Consider the following 17,031-nt stretch of genomic DNA (forward strand, 5'->3'; position numbering starts at 1 on the left):
ACAAGTGCCCCAGATACCCATAACTTGCATCAGAACTGAGTGAATTTTCAGCACCACATCAGTCCTCGCCCTCACCCCCCATCAAATCTTTACTGCAGATTCTAGTTCATATTAAAAACTTCTGTTAAACATGACATTTCTATATTGTAATTGGTTTTTATTTTTTAAAGTAATGAATATAGTTTAGTAACTTAGCACGGTGGTTCTCAAAACTGCATTACACAAATCCCTGGGGGCCTGTAGAGACGGTACAACTGATCCGCCAAATAATATGAAAGTGCTGACCAAGCAGGCCTGGCCTTGCGGGCAGGCAATGTTGACAGCTGGAGACAGACCTGGCACGAGCCGGGAGGCAGGAACAGACTGCGGCCACCACATGTACGGCACAGAGTGGGCTGGCTGTCTCACCTAGGAGGGGAGTCCACATGGAGGAACACTGAATGCTGCACACTGATTGGTATATCTGGAAATAATCTGTAAGTAAATATCTGTTTTCTTAAAAGAATTATTGAAACACTCTTCACATGCAGTACGTATTTTGAGTATTATAGAACACTGTAATTTAGATGACATGGGGAAGTTTCCATAATTGGTAATCCATTTGGAAAAGGGTTCTTCAACCAAAAATGTTTTGAGAACCACTGATTTATCAGACTACAATGTAAATTCTGCTCCTGCATTGATGTGAGAGTTAATTCTGTTTCGCCATCCAAGGCCTTGTAAGCTTGTAATCTTAGCCTCTGTATCAGATATTTACTTAATTGCAATCAAGAGAATATTTTGCAGGAATCATCCAGTTTAAGAGTAATTGTAAAATTTTGCTGTATTTTATCTTCTATTCATGCTACAAGTGACATCATTTATTTTACCAGCCTTCTTTTATTGCCATTTCAGTGTGAGTTGCACTTAGATTGGCTGAAATTAAAAGTGACTTCAATAGTCTGCATGCCATCCCAGCATCTCTATGCTCACATGAAAAATGTCACAGCCACTTGTTTTCCTTATTCTAAATAATAGCCCCCATAAGTATAGCAGTGCTGTGGGGAAAAGGCAGGAGTGGGATTAGCTGAGTTGCTCTTGCAGAGAGCTGGCATAGACACGATGAGCCTAATGGCTGCCTCCTCTGCGCACCATTCTATGATTATGCATAGAATATTGTCAATGAAGCAGTGATGCCATTTTGGAGATCAATTCTCAATTCCCTCTCTTAACCTCACACAGCTGAACACACATTCAGCAGCAGGAATGTTCCCCCTATTATACCATTTAAAGGGATCATCAACTAAACAAAGAAAGACTTGCATTTATATAGCGCTTTCCACGACCACCAGACCTCTCAAAGCACTTTTCAGCCAATGAAATACTTTTTTTGAAGTGTAGTTACTGTTGTAATTTAGAAAACGCAACAACTAGCATGCACTCAGCAATCTCCTACAAACAGTAATGTGATAATGACCAGAATATTTTATGTTGATTGGGGGATAAATATTGGTCCAGGACACCAAGGATAACTCCCCTGCTCTTCTTTGCGACAGTTACAAGTTAGTTGTTGGTTGATTTCTTCTGGCTGGTGCTATAATTCTACAAGTGTTTTTTACGGTTATTTCAAGTTGCAAAAGCCTACAGGAAGTAGTGTTGCATATGCTGAAGAACTATTTGCTGACTTCAAGGCTTCTGCATAAACCAGTTGCTCCCAGATATTTATGCACCAGTAGGCATATCACTTGGAAAATTAACAGAAGCCATGCAGATTAGGACAAGCTGCTGGAAGAGGAAGGAGGAAGCGATGAAGGGAGAGTAGCGCTCTTGGTGAAACACCTTATCCACCCAGGGTGTTTAGGGAGTAGTTCTCAACTTCAGCAACGAAGAATGTATGAGATGTGTGTGCTTCAGTAAGGATGACCTCTCTGAAACCTGCCACCTTTTCAACTCCAATTGCAACCTGAGAGCAGGGCAATTACCACTGGCAGTGAAGACAACAGTGCAATCATTGGCTCCTTCCAGGCTGTAGCTGGGGATGTTTGCAAACTTTCGTAGTTTGCTGTCCAGTGTTGCATAAGGGGGATCACTGAAGCTCTCTATTCAAATGGAGCTAACGACATTTCACTCTCTTAACTACAGGCAGGCAGGCAGAACAAGTATGCAGCTTCTCTAGGACTGCAGGCTTCCCTGAGCTGCAAGGTGCCATTGACTGCACACGCATTACTTCGCAGACTCAAATGTTAACTCTGCCATGTACCGGAAAAAAAAGGGATTCCACTCCCTTACTGTCCAACTAGTACGTGACCATAGGAAATGAAACATGAATGTTAATACCCAGTGTCCCAGCAGTGGTCATGGTGCGATCATTCTGCAGCAGTCTGCTGTGCTAGCTGCATTGAGCCACCATGGCAAACCAAAGGGTGGGCTGCTGGGTGATGAGCCTTTCTACTGATGGCGTGGCTGATGGCTGCGGTGGGCAACCCACACGCACATATGCAACATGCTATGATGAAAGCTATGCTGCCACATGAGGTGTGATAGAGCAGACCATTATAGAGTATTTTGAAACAATATTTCTGCTGGATCGACCGTTCTGGAGGAGCCCCGCAGCACTTGGCAGAGCAGTGTCAACATTCGTGGTGATCTGCTGTATCCTGCACAATCTCACCTGCACAACCTTGCTGTGGGCACAGATATCTGGAAAACAGTTGAGGAGAAGAAAGAGGAGGCAATAGGCAGCTCCTCTGTCTGGGTGAAGAACTCATCTGAGTACAATACCAGTAACGGTAACCCTAATTCCCCATTCACCAATTGTCCCATACTTTATTTTCCCCTTGTCATTGACCATCATAGCATCTACTTGCACAATGCAAAATAAAAGGAACTGCAAAACAAACATTCAAAATGAAACTTATAAATAAAATCATGCCAAATTTCGTACAAATTCCAACTAGTCATCCTTGTGCATTCCCTCAGTGCCTGTATCCCATGTGCCTTTGCCTGGCCTAGTGCTTTTTGCAGTGTTACCCCAGTAGTTGCAGAATGTTTGGTTGGAGGCTGGTAACTTTCAGTGGAGGAGACTATTGATGGTTTTGTAGGATGACCTTGATCAGCTTTGGGCACAGACGATGAATCGTCTTAGCATTTATGGCAGGAATTTGGGCTAACAGGCAACAGCAAAGGCATTGGCAGAGTGGTGCGAGTGGAGAGGATGAATACTGCCTTTCTGTGACAGGACACGTTCTCGAGCTTCATGGAACCACTGCCACCACCTCAGTCTGCACCTCGGCAATCCTAGTAATCTGTTGAAGGACAGGTTGTTAGATGGCTATGACCCCCCCCCTGCTCCCTTGTACACTGTAACCCACAGCTATGATGGCATCGGTGCTTACATGGTGACAAGTGAACCTTGCATGACCTCATTCTGAGCTTCCTCTGCAGCAGTTAGGCATTGGGTGGCTGCTGCTTGTGTTGCAGTGGAATCTGTGGCATCAGCTATCAGACACTGCATCATGGTTGGGACCCCAAACATGTGGACGGAATTAGTCACCACTTCCTTGCGGAAAATGGGCTCCAAACTCTGCACAAAGCCCTGTGCCAAGTTGGTGCTGAGCTCCTCCATGCTGTTCGGCAATGAATGTAGACCTGCCAAACATTTCACCTGAGTCTTCTGGAGCAGAACTCGCGCTGTTTCATGCTCTGTGAGCTGCCTCCTGCACTGGCTGCAGGCCACCTTGCCTGATTGCAGATTCTGTTGTAAGAATGTCCTCTAAATTATGTTAGTGTCAGAATCTGAGCTGATGGCTATGAGTGTGAAATTGAGTTACGGTGTGTCTTCACCATCACTGTCTAAGTTGCATTTCTTACATATCTGAAAGGAGAAATGCACAAGTGCAAGTTTGTGGTTTGCAAGGGAGAAAGCAGTGCATGCTTACACCATCTGCAGCTTGTAAATCTGAAAAGATTATGGGATGAAGGGAAGGTGGGAATTAAGGAGGGCTAGGTATAAGCGCACTAGTCTCTTCAATGGGTTTAGTCATGGCCTCAGCAATGGCCATCCCAATAACGGCTAGTGCAATCCCCTCAATGGGGGTTGGGGCATGCAGGTGTGTCCAGCCCCCGCTACTTAGCTCCTAATGTCTATGGTTGTGCATCACCTTCTCCTGCAAGAAAGAGGGAAGTGTGTCCACCAGTATCATGCAGAGTGTTTCAGTGATGTGGCTGTCATGGTAGAATAGCTGTCATGTGTGCAAGCTGTAAGATGCAGTTTTGCGGTTTGCTGCAGGGCTAAATGTGTAAGGGTGCGATGAAGCTGATGAATATTAGGTATGAGTCCTAGAGATCGCTGGTAGGTGAGTGATGGAACTATAGTGAATTGATCAGTGTGTGTGGCTGTCATGCACTTTGTTGGATATGGCATTTGATGATCTGCTCACTGATCTTGACCATTAATGTGAGTTCAGTGACCTTTTGACAGCATTACATTCAGCATTGCAGGGACTTAACTCCTGGCATTGGCTTCCACGGTTATCTGCTTCCAATACTTCTAACCATGTGTTTAGAGAGCCTCCTGGCTCGCTGCGGGGCATCTTTCCTACTTTCTAGCTCCTCCGTCAGGGCAGAGCATTGGAATACCTGGGAGCTCATCTGGCACCATTCTTCAATGTTCCCAAGGTCAGATTCACTTGCACAACTCCTGGTCCCTATAGCCGCCACATCCCCTGTACATCCCCTTTAAGAGGTGCATGGTAGTTTTCAGCAGTGCAGGTTTAATGATGCCCATGGTATTAGATCCCTGCTGATACATCAGTCAATCAGCAGCGTGGTTAGTGCTGACTGAACTCTGAAATCATTCAAATCAGCAGGCAACTTGAAGTTGGTGTGTTGCCTGCATGTCAATGAATAGATGTGGGATAATTGCACATTGCATTCCCTGCATTGTTTTCAGGGGCTATCCAATTTAGGCCCATGCCCTGTATTATCCGTGTTGTCTGGAAATAATGTTGATGTCCATCATGTGTTTTACTAACTCATCTCAACAAAATTCCTTTGCACAAATTTATCTCCAGTGGTTGTTATTTTAGCATAGTTAGTCTTAATTTAGTCATTGTTGGATGCAACTGAGTTATAACATCTGGCCATCATGTGCTTGCTCTAAAGTGATGCACGTTTTACCTTTCAAAAGCCAATTATAATTACCTCATTTTATTCCCATTGCTTTATAATCTTTTTATAAACTGTACAAAATGCAATAAGCTAAAAACTGATAAGTGTTGAAGTTTTGTTAGATTTCTGTCTATTAATGATGAGTGAAAGATTCAGGTTTTATGTGTGGTTACTGTAAGCAGGTATTTTAACCCTTTATAAAGTTTTGTTTTGATGTTGAGGGATCACCCGAATGTTGCTGGCCCTCTCATTAGTCTGTACGTTAAAGTGTAAGTACCTTCATGTTATTTAAACTTGTTGAAAGGATGGAGCCCACAGTAAATCTGTGACATTGGAATTACTGAAACTGAAAAGAATCTTGAGAACTAGCATTTTATAAGAGTGTTAAGTGTTAAAATTTTGTATAAATTATATATTTATGTAATTTTCAATGGATGATGAGACTCTGTAATTTATCATTGCTGCTTTTGTTTTCTTAAGTAAAAGCGGATAAGAACATTGCTTAAATTGTCGTCTTTCTTGTTGCCCTGCCTTCTTGGGTCATTCAACTTTCAAAAAGGCTCCACATTTCAAAAACATTTCTCAACAGACAAACATGCCAATATACAGAAATAACAGACCAGCTGGTCCATCTAACCTGTCCCATGTAGCAATGATGCCCTATCATTACAACACAGACAGTGCCTACCCATATACTATGTAACCTGAGAGAGATGAAATTTCGGAGAAAAGCCAAGGCTAATTAGGAGGGAAATGTGAAAAATTCCTCTTTATACAATCAACACTATTTCAGAAAATTGCATTTACACTGACTTTAGTTACAGTGCACCTACCTCTCTGCCCCAGCCAGAAATGGACCCAGCTCTCTCTTGAAGGAATGCAGTGAATCAGCGTTTGCTGCAATTTGTTGCAAATGCTTAATATCCTCTGGGAAAAGAATCACCAAATAGCCAACCAATTCTGCCCTTACTTGTGTGACCTCTGGTCCTCCCAACCCCCTCTAATTTAAATTATTGGCTCATAAAAAATTTCTACCTTATTATTATTTTATAAACCCTGATAAAATCACCCCTGAGGCTACATCTCTCAAAATATACAACTCTGAGCTTATTTGGGTAGCTCAGGCATTTTAAACTGGAAATTAATCTTGTGGCTATCACTGCACTCTTTCTAATGCCTGAATATTAGCATTTTACATTAAAACTGGCTGCATACATAACATTACACCTTTCTAATTTAAACGTGTTTTGCCAAACACTAAGACATCAGTTATCAGAAAAAAATGACCCACAATAAGCTGACCTGTAAAAATTCAATCTTTTTTTTATCTTTAATTTGTGTTTGTTGAAAATATTAAGATGAAATTGATTCAGCCTTACACACAACATTTTTAAAATTCATTCATGGGATGTGTGTGTTGCTGGCTAGGCCAGCATTTATTGCCCATCCCTAATTGCCCTTGAGAAGGTGGTGGTGAGCTGCCTTCTTGAACCGCTGCAGTCCACATGGTGTAGGTACACCCACAGTGCCATTAGGGAAGGAGTTCCAGGATTTTGACCCAGCAACAGTGAAGGAATGGCAATATATTTCCAAGTCAGGATTGTGAGTGGCTTGGAAGGGAACTTCTAGTGGGGATGTTCCCATGTGTCTGCTGCCCTTGACCTTCTAGATGTCAGTAGTTATGGGTTTGGAAGGTGTTGTCCAGGGAGGCTTGGTGAGTTCCTGCAGTGTATCTTATAGATGGTACACACTGCTGCCATTGTGAGTCGGTGGTGGAAGAAGCGAATATTTGTGGAAGGTGTGCCAATCAAGCAGGCTGTTTTGTCCTGGATGGTGTCAAGCTTCTTGAGTGTTGTGGGAGCTGTACTCATCCAGGCAAATGGGGAGCAGTCCATCACACTCCTGACCTGTGCCTTATAGATGGTGGACAGGCTTGTTATGGTTGGAATGGTATTTTTGGTTGCATTTAGGTATTTTAACATTGGTTTGTCTTCTTAGTACGCACTGCACTTATCTCTTGTTGCACAGGGTTTTGTAGGAGCTGTAACTCTTATCATGTGGAATCTGATAAAGGATACAGGATGTACAGCCAATGATAATGCATTGGAACATTCTGTCACAAATGTGTAGGGAAGGGATCTTACTACAGAACTCGTGATGTATTGCTACTTGAATCTGTAATCCAGAATATTCTCCCCTCCTGCTAGATAGAAATATTACTGGGATAAGGGCAACTAAACATAGATGGGGAAGAATTGGATATGGCCTGTTCTGCCATGTAGATAACGATACGCAATTACCCATCGCCTAGTGTTGCTGAAGCTGACAGTATGCAAATTTCATGCTGCCTGCTCATTCTTAATAATTTCAGCATGCAGCCCAGTGCAGAATACACTGCTGAGTGGCTGCATGCTACATAGGGGACCCAGCAATGTACGTAGCTAGCACGACCCACAGGTAGCCTGGACTTCTTAAAGTGGAGCTGCAATTATGTAACAGAAGCTACTGCAACTGTCTCTGAGAGGCTTGGCTGGAAGGAAAAGAACAGCAAATGAAGCAAGAGGGAGGGCTCCCAAGTGTGCTGATATAGTGCTGGAGGCATTAGTGATGGAGGTGGAAAGGAGAAAAAAAGCCAAGTTCCCATAGGAGGCCAAGAGGTCCTCAAGGCACATCCTGAAAAGAGAATGGGAGCAGGTGACCAGTGAGGTGAGTTCTCAGAATTTGGCACCAAGAACTGGACAGCAGTTCTAGAAAAATTGTTCAATGACCGCACACGAGTGGTCAGTGAATGCATTTTCACATGATTTCTCCAACCCAATGCTCCACCAGCGTCTCATCTTGCTCAACGCAGCACAGCCCTATCATTCACTCATCAACAATCAGGACTCATGCCTAATGTGCAGGTAGTCCACATCTCATTCACACATGTACCAATGCTGCCAGACTCACACCCACTACCTGCAGCTTTCACGTATCTCTAATCAGACACAAAAGCACATTGCAAAACACTCAATGAATACTTTGCTTTCCCTTACAGGACATGGCAGCACATACACAGGGGGAGCACAGAACTGACAGGGCAGGCATGCCTGCATCAACTGAACCCTCTGGAGGAGATTGTGCTCCACATCACAGAGCTGGCTGCTACTGAGGCCATTGTATCAGGTATTGCCGAGAACACTGAGGATGACAGTATGCTATTGCCTTAGCCCCTTCTCGTTTGCTATCAGCATAACATGCAAGCTGCGGATGGTGTGATTATGGCCCTCTTGTTTCCACGTCACTAACTCAAACCCTCCCCTTCTTCACTTCTGCTTTTAGATATCCAAGAACTGCCAGCTGGACAGAGAATGCAGCCTCAACATGAAGGGCGAGAACTACCAAAGGCAACTGATGAAGATGCACCCTCACTTGATCTAACAATGGCAGCTGGCTCAGGTATTGGCACTGCTTGAACTTTACAGAGTAGCATAGAGTCAGGTTCAGCACGTACTGAGTCACCACGAGTGGGCTACATCCAGACCAGGGGTGAAGCACAGTTCACCTGTCAGTTCACTGGAGGGCAAGACCGCAGGCAAGTTTTGTTACAGACTCGGATGAAGACTTTTATGGGGCAAAATCCAGGAGAACACTGATGGGTACATACACCAAGATGCTTGGTGCATTGGCAGGCTTGGCACAGAGGCTCCTGACACAGTCAAGAAGCATGGAGGGGTTGGGCTCCAACTTTGCACAGAGCTTTGCACCGAGCTCCTTTCTTGTGTGGAAGTGGTGGCCAACTCCTTGACAGCCATGATGCAGCATCTGATGGCCAATCAGCTGCCATTGCAGCACAGACAGAAGCCACGCAACAACTTGAGGCTGTTTGAGGTCATCCTGCAAGGTCATCTGCATTCTCGCGTGACTAAAAGTCTTTCACCAGCCATGCTGGAGCCACTGGGGTAGCACTGCATAGGAGCACTGGGCCAAGCAAAGGAACCTGTAGGATAGGAACTAAGTGAATGCACTTGGGTTTACAGTTCAGTTTTGTGTGCATTTTTGGAAATATTGATGTTATGGAACGGTTTTATGTTGGTGGCTTTTATTTCAGGATTAGGCCAAGAGGTTGTGTAATGGTACATAGCAGATAGATAGGAAGGAAGTAAATTGTGGAGCAATGATGATGTGGATGACACGTTACTGAACAAGAATCTGAGTATCCAATGGACAGTATTGTATTACTCATCCCTTCCTCCTTGTCTTGCTGTTCCTCCCAAGATGGCCTCCACCTAATTGTAAGGGTTGTGCTTTCATGAGAGCAATGTTGTGAGGATGCAGCCAACCACCACAAACTTGGAGACACACTCCAGCACTGGAGGGTTCCCTCAAGCAGCCCAGACAGCAAAACCATTGTTTTAGGATGCGAATAGTTTGCTCCATGACCCTCCTGGTGGCTGCATGGCTCTTATTACTGGCACAATGTCCTCAGGGTCATGAGCTGGGTGCAGATCATGCACCCCTTGCTGCCCTTGCAGCCAGCCTCTGGTTCTTTGTGGCAACCCAAAGATGGCAGGTACAGCTGACTGGCACAGGATGAATGCATCATGGCTGCTAAAAGGATAGTTGGCAGTCACCAAAATGAGCTTCTGGGCATGGCTGCTCAGAAGCTGGATGTTCATAGAGAGATAGCCCTTGCAGTTATGGGACATTTCCCCATTAACATAAAAGACCGCAGAGCTACATGCATGCAGCTACTATGCACCCTGTATCATTGAGAATCTTGCCAAACTGGAACATCTGCATGCTGTCTTCTGTCTCTCTCCAATCAGTGAGAAGATGGTGAAGACCCCTCTCCTTCTATTCAGGGCATGTGTCACTTCCCTTATGCAATCATGCACAGCAACATGTGAGACATTGTCAACTTTGCCTGCTCCTACCTTGAAGGATCCACCAGCATAGAAACCTAGAGTGACAGTGGCCTTGCTAGCCACTGGCAGCACCATCCTCGCCCTGTTGTAAGACTGCCTGTCAGGTTGTAGGAGATGGTGTAACTCAGTGATCACCTCGTTGGTGAAATGCAGGCATCTCACATGCTGCTTCTGGCTATAGTGGAGGTGGGACAAGTGTTTGTTTAATACCCTTGCTGGATCAGACCTTCTATTGAGAGTCTCCTCTTTCTCCCTTTTGACAACATCCTCTCCCTGCTGTCTGTGCTCCATTCCGAAATCATGGTGCAACTCAACAGAAGCTGTAACTATGTCCCTCATTGCTGAAACAGCCTTTCTCCTGAGAGGCTAACTAACTCCTCTGACATCCTTATCAAGATCCAGAGCACTCCTTGGAAAATTCCAAAAAGAGTTTACAAAGCTCCTTCAGTAGCACAGGACACAGTACTTCCACCATCTCAGTGCTAGTGAAAGTCAAAGGCACTTCACCTGGAAGTTAATGTTTGCCCCTTAAGTAGTGTGGGTGGGGGTTGGGGAGGGGTGTGGGGGGAGGTTTGGTGAGGGAGGTCCTTTGTGCAGTTGAATGCATTTTTAGCTGAGAATAACTGAGAGATAGCATAATCCAAAATGGAAGATCTGAGGCTGTTTGATGTGATGATGCACCCAGTCTGCAAGCTCCTGGTACACAGATTGTATGCTCAAGCTAGCTCTCTGTCAGTCAGGATGCACCCCATGGGCTGCACCAAAAGTGTTCAGGCCATCATCTTTTAAGTTCAGGGTTTTTGTAGAGCCAGCACTATGGATCCATGTTTTGCGGCCAAAAGCTATTACAAAGAAACGTTGTAAACAAGAAAACTTGAAATTAAATCTGTAACTTCTATTGATCCACAATTAAAGATGTTATCTGTTTACATAACATAAATGTTAATTTAATAATCTCTAAATCTAATATTATGATCCTTTTAGGGACCTTTAATGTTTAAAGAAGAACTCTGAACACCCAACAATTATCCGACAGAACTACACCACAAGATTTTATGTTTTTTAGCAAAAGCAAACTTTATTGTATATATAAAGAGAAATAAAACAAAGCAAGCACCACTAATAACACTGTAGCTTATAAATACTTAGTCCTGGATGGTGTCAGTATTCCAGCTATTCCTCCAAGGTAAAATTCTATGGGATTCCTTCCATTAGCTTTTTGGCTATGCACTCCTCCACCATTTTCTTTACTGACTTCCAGGCTGTGGATGCCTCAGCTCATGTCTGGGTATTCAACCGCCGTCCCAGAGTTTTCCAAGCTAAGTCTACTGACTGATTTCTGCTACAAGACTCTGTGAGAGCCATTGTAGATTTCTTCCATCAGCTGCAAGCTAGAGCAAAGTTTCTGGCTGACTTTCCCTCATGAAACCCAGACTGAACTGCTTGCTTCTGTCATTAAATACACACGGATAAATTAAGCAAAAGAACCTTCCACCTCCACGTCCTGTCTCTAGGACAAGGTGGCATGCTTTGTGATGGATACATTTCAAACAGAAATGTAAACGAATTAGTTTACCTTCAACACATCTCTTTGATTCTGTAACTCTTAAGGATAATTTATATTGCTAATGGATGTAATTGCCTCTCTCTAGAATTGCAGGCCCTGTTAAGGAACACTCTTGTTTACAAGTGGTTTTATCTTCTTTTGTTCTGGGAACTACATAAATCATTTTAAGTATTTTATTGAAGTAAGTGTAGACCTTCTGGCTCCCTTACAAGCTGAGAGATGGGGTCATTCATTATTTAAGTTTACACTTCTACCTCTGACTTTGTAAGTTGAACACAAGTTACCTTTTAAGTGTGATAAACTCCAAGCTTGTTTGAGTTGCATTTACTTCAAGATTGCTTATCAGTTTCTCAATCAGATGCTCCCCTTCCCCATCTTTATACAGTCAAAACTTTAATTCCTAACACTAAAAGTTATATTCTAAAACATATGAATTATGAATTTGCAACAAAATATGGGTGTACTTGTGTCGGTGGTGATTTATAAGAGCCTGCATGTGGAAAGATAGTATAGCAAGCATGCAATGCTGTAGATAGTGCAATCACACACCCAGTATCAGTGATCCATTTGGTGAATGTTCTGAATTTTAATTAACAGAATAGTATTCATCTCAAAACTTAAAAGTGTGTTAACTTTCAACATCAGGTTAAATGCAATGATAATATTAAAAGTTAACTATCCAGAAGGAACAATAGGGGTTCCGACCAGTGCAAGTAAAACAGTGTTGGGAGAGAATTGTGTCGGGAGTATAATAGTTCACAAATGGGATAATATGTACGTTGTAAATCACTGGAAATTTCAGCTTGTTAAACCAGCAAACTGTTATTTATTTGTTTTATTTATATTAAATAATTTTAGAAAGTGCTTTACATAGTTGAGCAACTTTTATTACAGAAATAATTATTTAAATTATTTAATTGTATAATATTGACGCCATTCTGCTGTACATAAACGTAACCCTAAAATGGAGGCATTGTATTGGCTTAAATCTTAATTACTTTGTACATAATGATGTATAGATTTTGAAATAATTTTATCTTGAACTACTTCTTAATTATATAATTTTCCATTTAATTGATCAGAATTGTTGCAGTGAATTGACTTAATACTTTGTTTTCTGATGGATTTCAACCTTTTTCAGAATAAAGTTGAAATTTCTTTTGTTAAAGCCATATGGTTGAGTCAAGTTAATTCTGATAGTTTTATCATTATCTTCGATATGTGGCCCTGAAATTTCTCTGGTCCCGCTCTGCTATCATAAGATGGTAGTGTAAGACACTTGCCCATTCATAGGTTCTGCCCTAGACCCCACTCTACTTTCTAGGGGCAGAGAGCTTCACATGCTTCAGTTCTAGAATTGTGTACGTTGCTGAGATTATGGGCTGAATTTTTTGGGCTCACAGAAGGCGAGGAGGGAGGCAGGGGATGGCAGTAAAATAGCTGTGAACCATGTCAGATCGACTTCCCGAACATGTCCACCTTCCGGGAATTTTACCAATGACAGGACCAAAATCAGACAGGCTGCCTAAAACAAGGAGTGGAGAAGCCAATTTACATAAATAAAGGCCCTATTAGGGTAATTTTATGGTGCCTTCAGCATTTTGGCAGCTAAATGGAGGTGGCCTCCCAATGGCAGCCAGTGGTGGGGGGTAGATATTTTAAAGCAAAGAAGGGGTTGCGGGCCAGGAGGACAGCCCCCGTTGCTCCAGCAATTTCCCTGGAGGGGTTTCCCGTCCAGCGTACATCCTTCAAATATTTTTTGCATATTTTCTGATGGCTGCAGGGCCCCTGTCTGCCTCAGCAGTGACCAGTGCTCCTTGGTGACGTGAATGGGCTGGCAGCTCTTGGGGACAGGCTGCTGTCCTGAACAGGATGCTAGTCCTGACAGCAGCCACTTAATTGGCTGCTGCATGTAAAATTCAGGAGCAAGTCCCGCTGGCTGCCCATGCATGCCAGCGACACATATTTCTTCCCAATGTCGGGCCACCTACCCATTCGCACAATCATAAAACTCTGCCATATATTTGATTCATGCCAGACTGATCAACCTAAGTTCTCTGAAATGGGTTTGGGCAATATCTAGTTCCGTAGAACACTTCCCAAATGTTGGCACATATTTGCACTGGCGTGGCAATTTTATTTGCTTTGGGAGTGTATGATGCTGTTGATAGATGTTTAACATGGATTCTTCAATAGCGATGCTTTTCATTCCAATGACGTATGGAAAGAAGTTGAAAAACTAGTTTACAATTTGAAGGGCCAATTGCTATTATAAAGCAAGGAGGACGTTGGAGTGACTTGGACATAGTCCAAAGCACCATAAGGTTGTGCAACCACTCATGATTCTTTCCTGTCCACATAAATGAATCAATCAATGCTTGCACTACTGCCATAAATTTATAGCATCCTTCATAGCATTTATAGCATTTGCCTTGCAAATGCTGTTCCCTCTGACAGACACCATGATGTAACCCCAATGATGCAGGTGCCTCTGGCATTACTTAAATGAGGTGACCTCTGCCAGTTTTGCATCCTCTAACAGGGTCACCATTGTAGATCATCAGCAGCAGGTCAATTCTCACTGCCAGAATCGACAGTCTGCTGATCCCCAGCTCTTCCACTGGACAACTTGGAGGCAGCTTTCTGTTCGTGCATGTGTTATTACTGACTTAATAGAATAGATGGATTAAACCTTCATTTTGGCTTGAAATCATATTTTCATCTTTGTGCACCTTCTACCATTTCTCTGGCAGCAACTTTCTGACTTTGCTATTTCTAATGCTTTCCCTGCCCTTCTCATTGCCTCCCATTTGAAATCCTTGGATTGAAACTCCTTTGGTAAGAAGAAACAACTTATGTTCTATCTGCACTCAAAATAAAATTACCAATGTCATTTTGCAGTGAGATGCAAAGTTAGAATTTAGTTTGTTTCATGAAATTATAAGTACAGTGTGCAGAATTTGTAAACAAAAATACCTGGAAAAACTCAGCAAGTTTGGCAGCATCTGTGGAAGGGAGCACAGTTAACATTTCGAGTCCGCGTGACTCTTCAACGGAACTAAGGAAAAATAGAAAAGGGGTGAAATATAAGCTGGTTTAAGGTGGTGGGGTGGGGGGGTTGGGACAAGAGCTAGATAGAGGGCCAGTGATAGGTGGAGACAACCAAAAGATGTCACAGACAAAAGGACAAAGAGTTGTTGAAGGTGGTGATATTATCAAAGGAATGTGCTAATTAAGGGTAGAAAGCAGGACGAGCAAGGTACAGATAGCCCTAGTGGGGGTGGGGTGGGGTGAAGGAATCAAAAAAGGCTAAAAGGTAGAGATAAAGCAATGGATGGAAATACATTTAAAAATAATGGAAATAGGTGGGAAAAGAAAAATCTATATAAATTATTGGAAAAAACAAAAAGGAGGGGGAAAAATCAGAAAGGGGTTGGGAATGGAGGAGAGAGTTCATGATCTAAAATTGTTGAACTCAATATTCAGTCCGAAAGACTGTAAAGTGCCTAGTCAGAAGATGAGGTGCTGTTCCTCCAGTTTGCATTGAGCTTCACTGGAACAATGCCGCAGGCCAAGAACAGACATGTGGGCATGAGAGCAGGGTGGAGTGTTGAAACGGCAAGCGACAGGGAGGTCTGGGTAATGCTTGCGGACAGAACAAAGGTGTTCTGCAAAGCGGTCACCCAATTTGCATTTGGTCTCTCCAATGTAGAGGAAACCACATTGGGAGCAACGAATGCAGTAGACTAAGTTGAGGGAAGTACAGGTGAAATGCTGCTTCACTTGAAATGAGTGTTTGGGCCCATGGACGGTGAGGAGAGGGGAAGTAAAGAGGCAGGTGTTGCACCTTCTGCGGTTGCATGGGAAGGTGCCATGGGAGGGAGTTGAGGTGTAGGGGTTGATGGAGGAGTGGACCAGGGTGTCACGGAGGGAACGATCCCTACGGAATGCCGATAAGGGGGGTGAAGGGAAATGTGTTTGCTGGTGTCATCATGCTGGAGTTGGCGGAAATGGCGGAGGATGATCCTTTGAATGCGGAGGCTGGTGGGGTGATAAGTGAGAACAAGGGGGACCCTATCATGTTTCTGGGAGGGAGAAGAAGGTGTGAGGGCAGATGCACGGGAGATGGGCCGGACACGGTTGAGGGCCCTGTCAACTACCATGGGTGGAAAACCTCAGTTAGGGAAGAAGGAGGACATGTCAGAGGAATTGTTTTTGAAAGTGGCATCATCAGAACAGATGCGACGGAGGCAAAGGAACTGAGAGAATGGGATGGAGTCCTTACAGGAAGCGGGGTGTGAGGAGCTGTAGTCGAGGTAGCTGTGAGAGTCGGTAGGCTTGTAATGGATATTGGTGGACAGTCTATCACCAGAAATTGAGACAGAGAGGTCAAGGAAGGGAAGGGAAGGGTCAGAGATAGACCATGTAAAAATGATGGAAGGGTGGAAATTGGAAGCAAAATTAATAACAATTTCCAGGTCCATCTCGTCTGGTGGTGCTCTCGTCTGGACCTGGAAAATTTTATTAATTTTGCTTCCAATTTCTACCCCTCCATCATTTTCACATGAACGTAAAGTTAAAAGGTAAAGTGCAATTTGTGGAATAAACCATTCAAAAGAATGGGTAAAATCCTGCACTTAGCTGACAGATGCCAAGCAATGTGTTTATATTACTAAAAAAATTGGTGGAACGAAAGGATTCTTGTTAGGAGAGGTAAAATTTAAAAAAAAACCTAGTAATACAATACAAATTTACATTCAAAAGGGAAGCTAGGTATAAACCGAAAGGAGTTTGTGTATGTGAGCTAGGGGCTTTCAAGATCTAACCAGCCTGCAAGCCTAGGACTCTGCAAAGGAACCTCATTTTGAATTTGTAAGGTCAAATGTGGTTTGCCTGGTGTCAGTTTAAAGTCTATGGGCAGAATTTTTCTCTGGGCGAGCGCTCGCATGCCTGACCCGCTCGAGCGTGAAATAACACGCGATGATGTCGGCCGGGAGTGCAGATGTCAACAACCCTCTCGTGATATTTCACAAGGTGGACGTGCAATGGAAACAGAGGCGCACCTGCCATTAATTAAGAGGCCAGTTAAGGCCCTTGATGCATCAATTATCTCTGACTTTATGTAGCCTGTGTGATTTTTCAGCCGCCAAACGGGCAGGCGGGCAGGCCACAATTAGCAAACGCTCATCCATGGGCAGGAGAAGAAGGGTCAGTGGTATTGTCAATGCAAGTAGTGAGGAGTTTTGGATCAAAATCGATGCAGGTTGCTTCTGTGAACTGGACAACTTCATCTCGCTTCAGAACTGCATTCTGAGCATTTCTAGGCGTCATTATTTTCTTCCAGACCCTCAGAGGATTCAGACCACATGGGCCCTTCCAGGTATCAGACAACTTTCCATAACCCTGGTA

General features: G+C 43.5%; 1 protein-coding gene across 3 annotated transcripts in view; it reads left to right on the forward strand.

The window, feature by feature from the left end:
- panx1a (pannexin 1a) overlaps window positions 1–12,790 on the forward strand; it is a 55,690-nt gene extending 42,900 nt beyond the window's left edge. For 2 of the 3 annotated variants that reach the window (XM_041199160.1, XM_041199162.1), the window contains 2 exons: window positions 8,470–8,586; window positions 11,040–12,790. In XM_041199160.1, the coding sequence (XP_041055094.1) occupies window positions 8,470–8,586; window positions 11,040–11,056 (134 nt within the window). In that variant the 3' untranslated portion in view covers window positions 11,057–12,790. Of the gene's footprint in view, window positions 1–8,185; window positions 8,314–8,469; window positions 8,587–11,039 lie in introns of those variants that run through there. The other variant, XR_005944428.1, reaches the window with a different exon arrangement.
- Window positions 12,791–17,031: the final 4,241 nt, after the last annotated feature.

Source organism: Carcharodon carcharias, chromosome 11, assembly GCF_017639515.1.
Source record: "Carcharodon carcharias isolate sCarCar2 chromosome 11, sCarCar2.pri, whole genome shotgun sequence".
NCBI lineage: Eukaryota > Metazoa > Chordata > Chondrichthyes > Lamniformes > Lamnidae > Carcharodon > Carcharodon carcharias.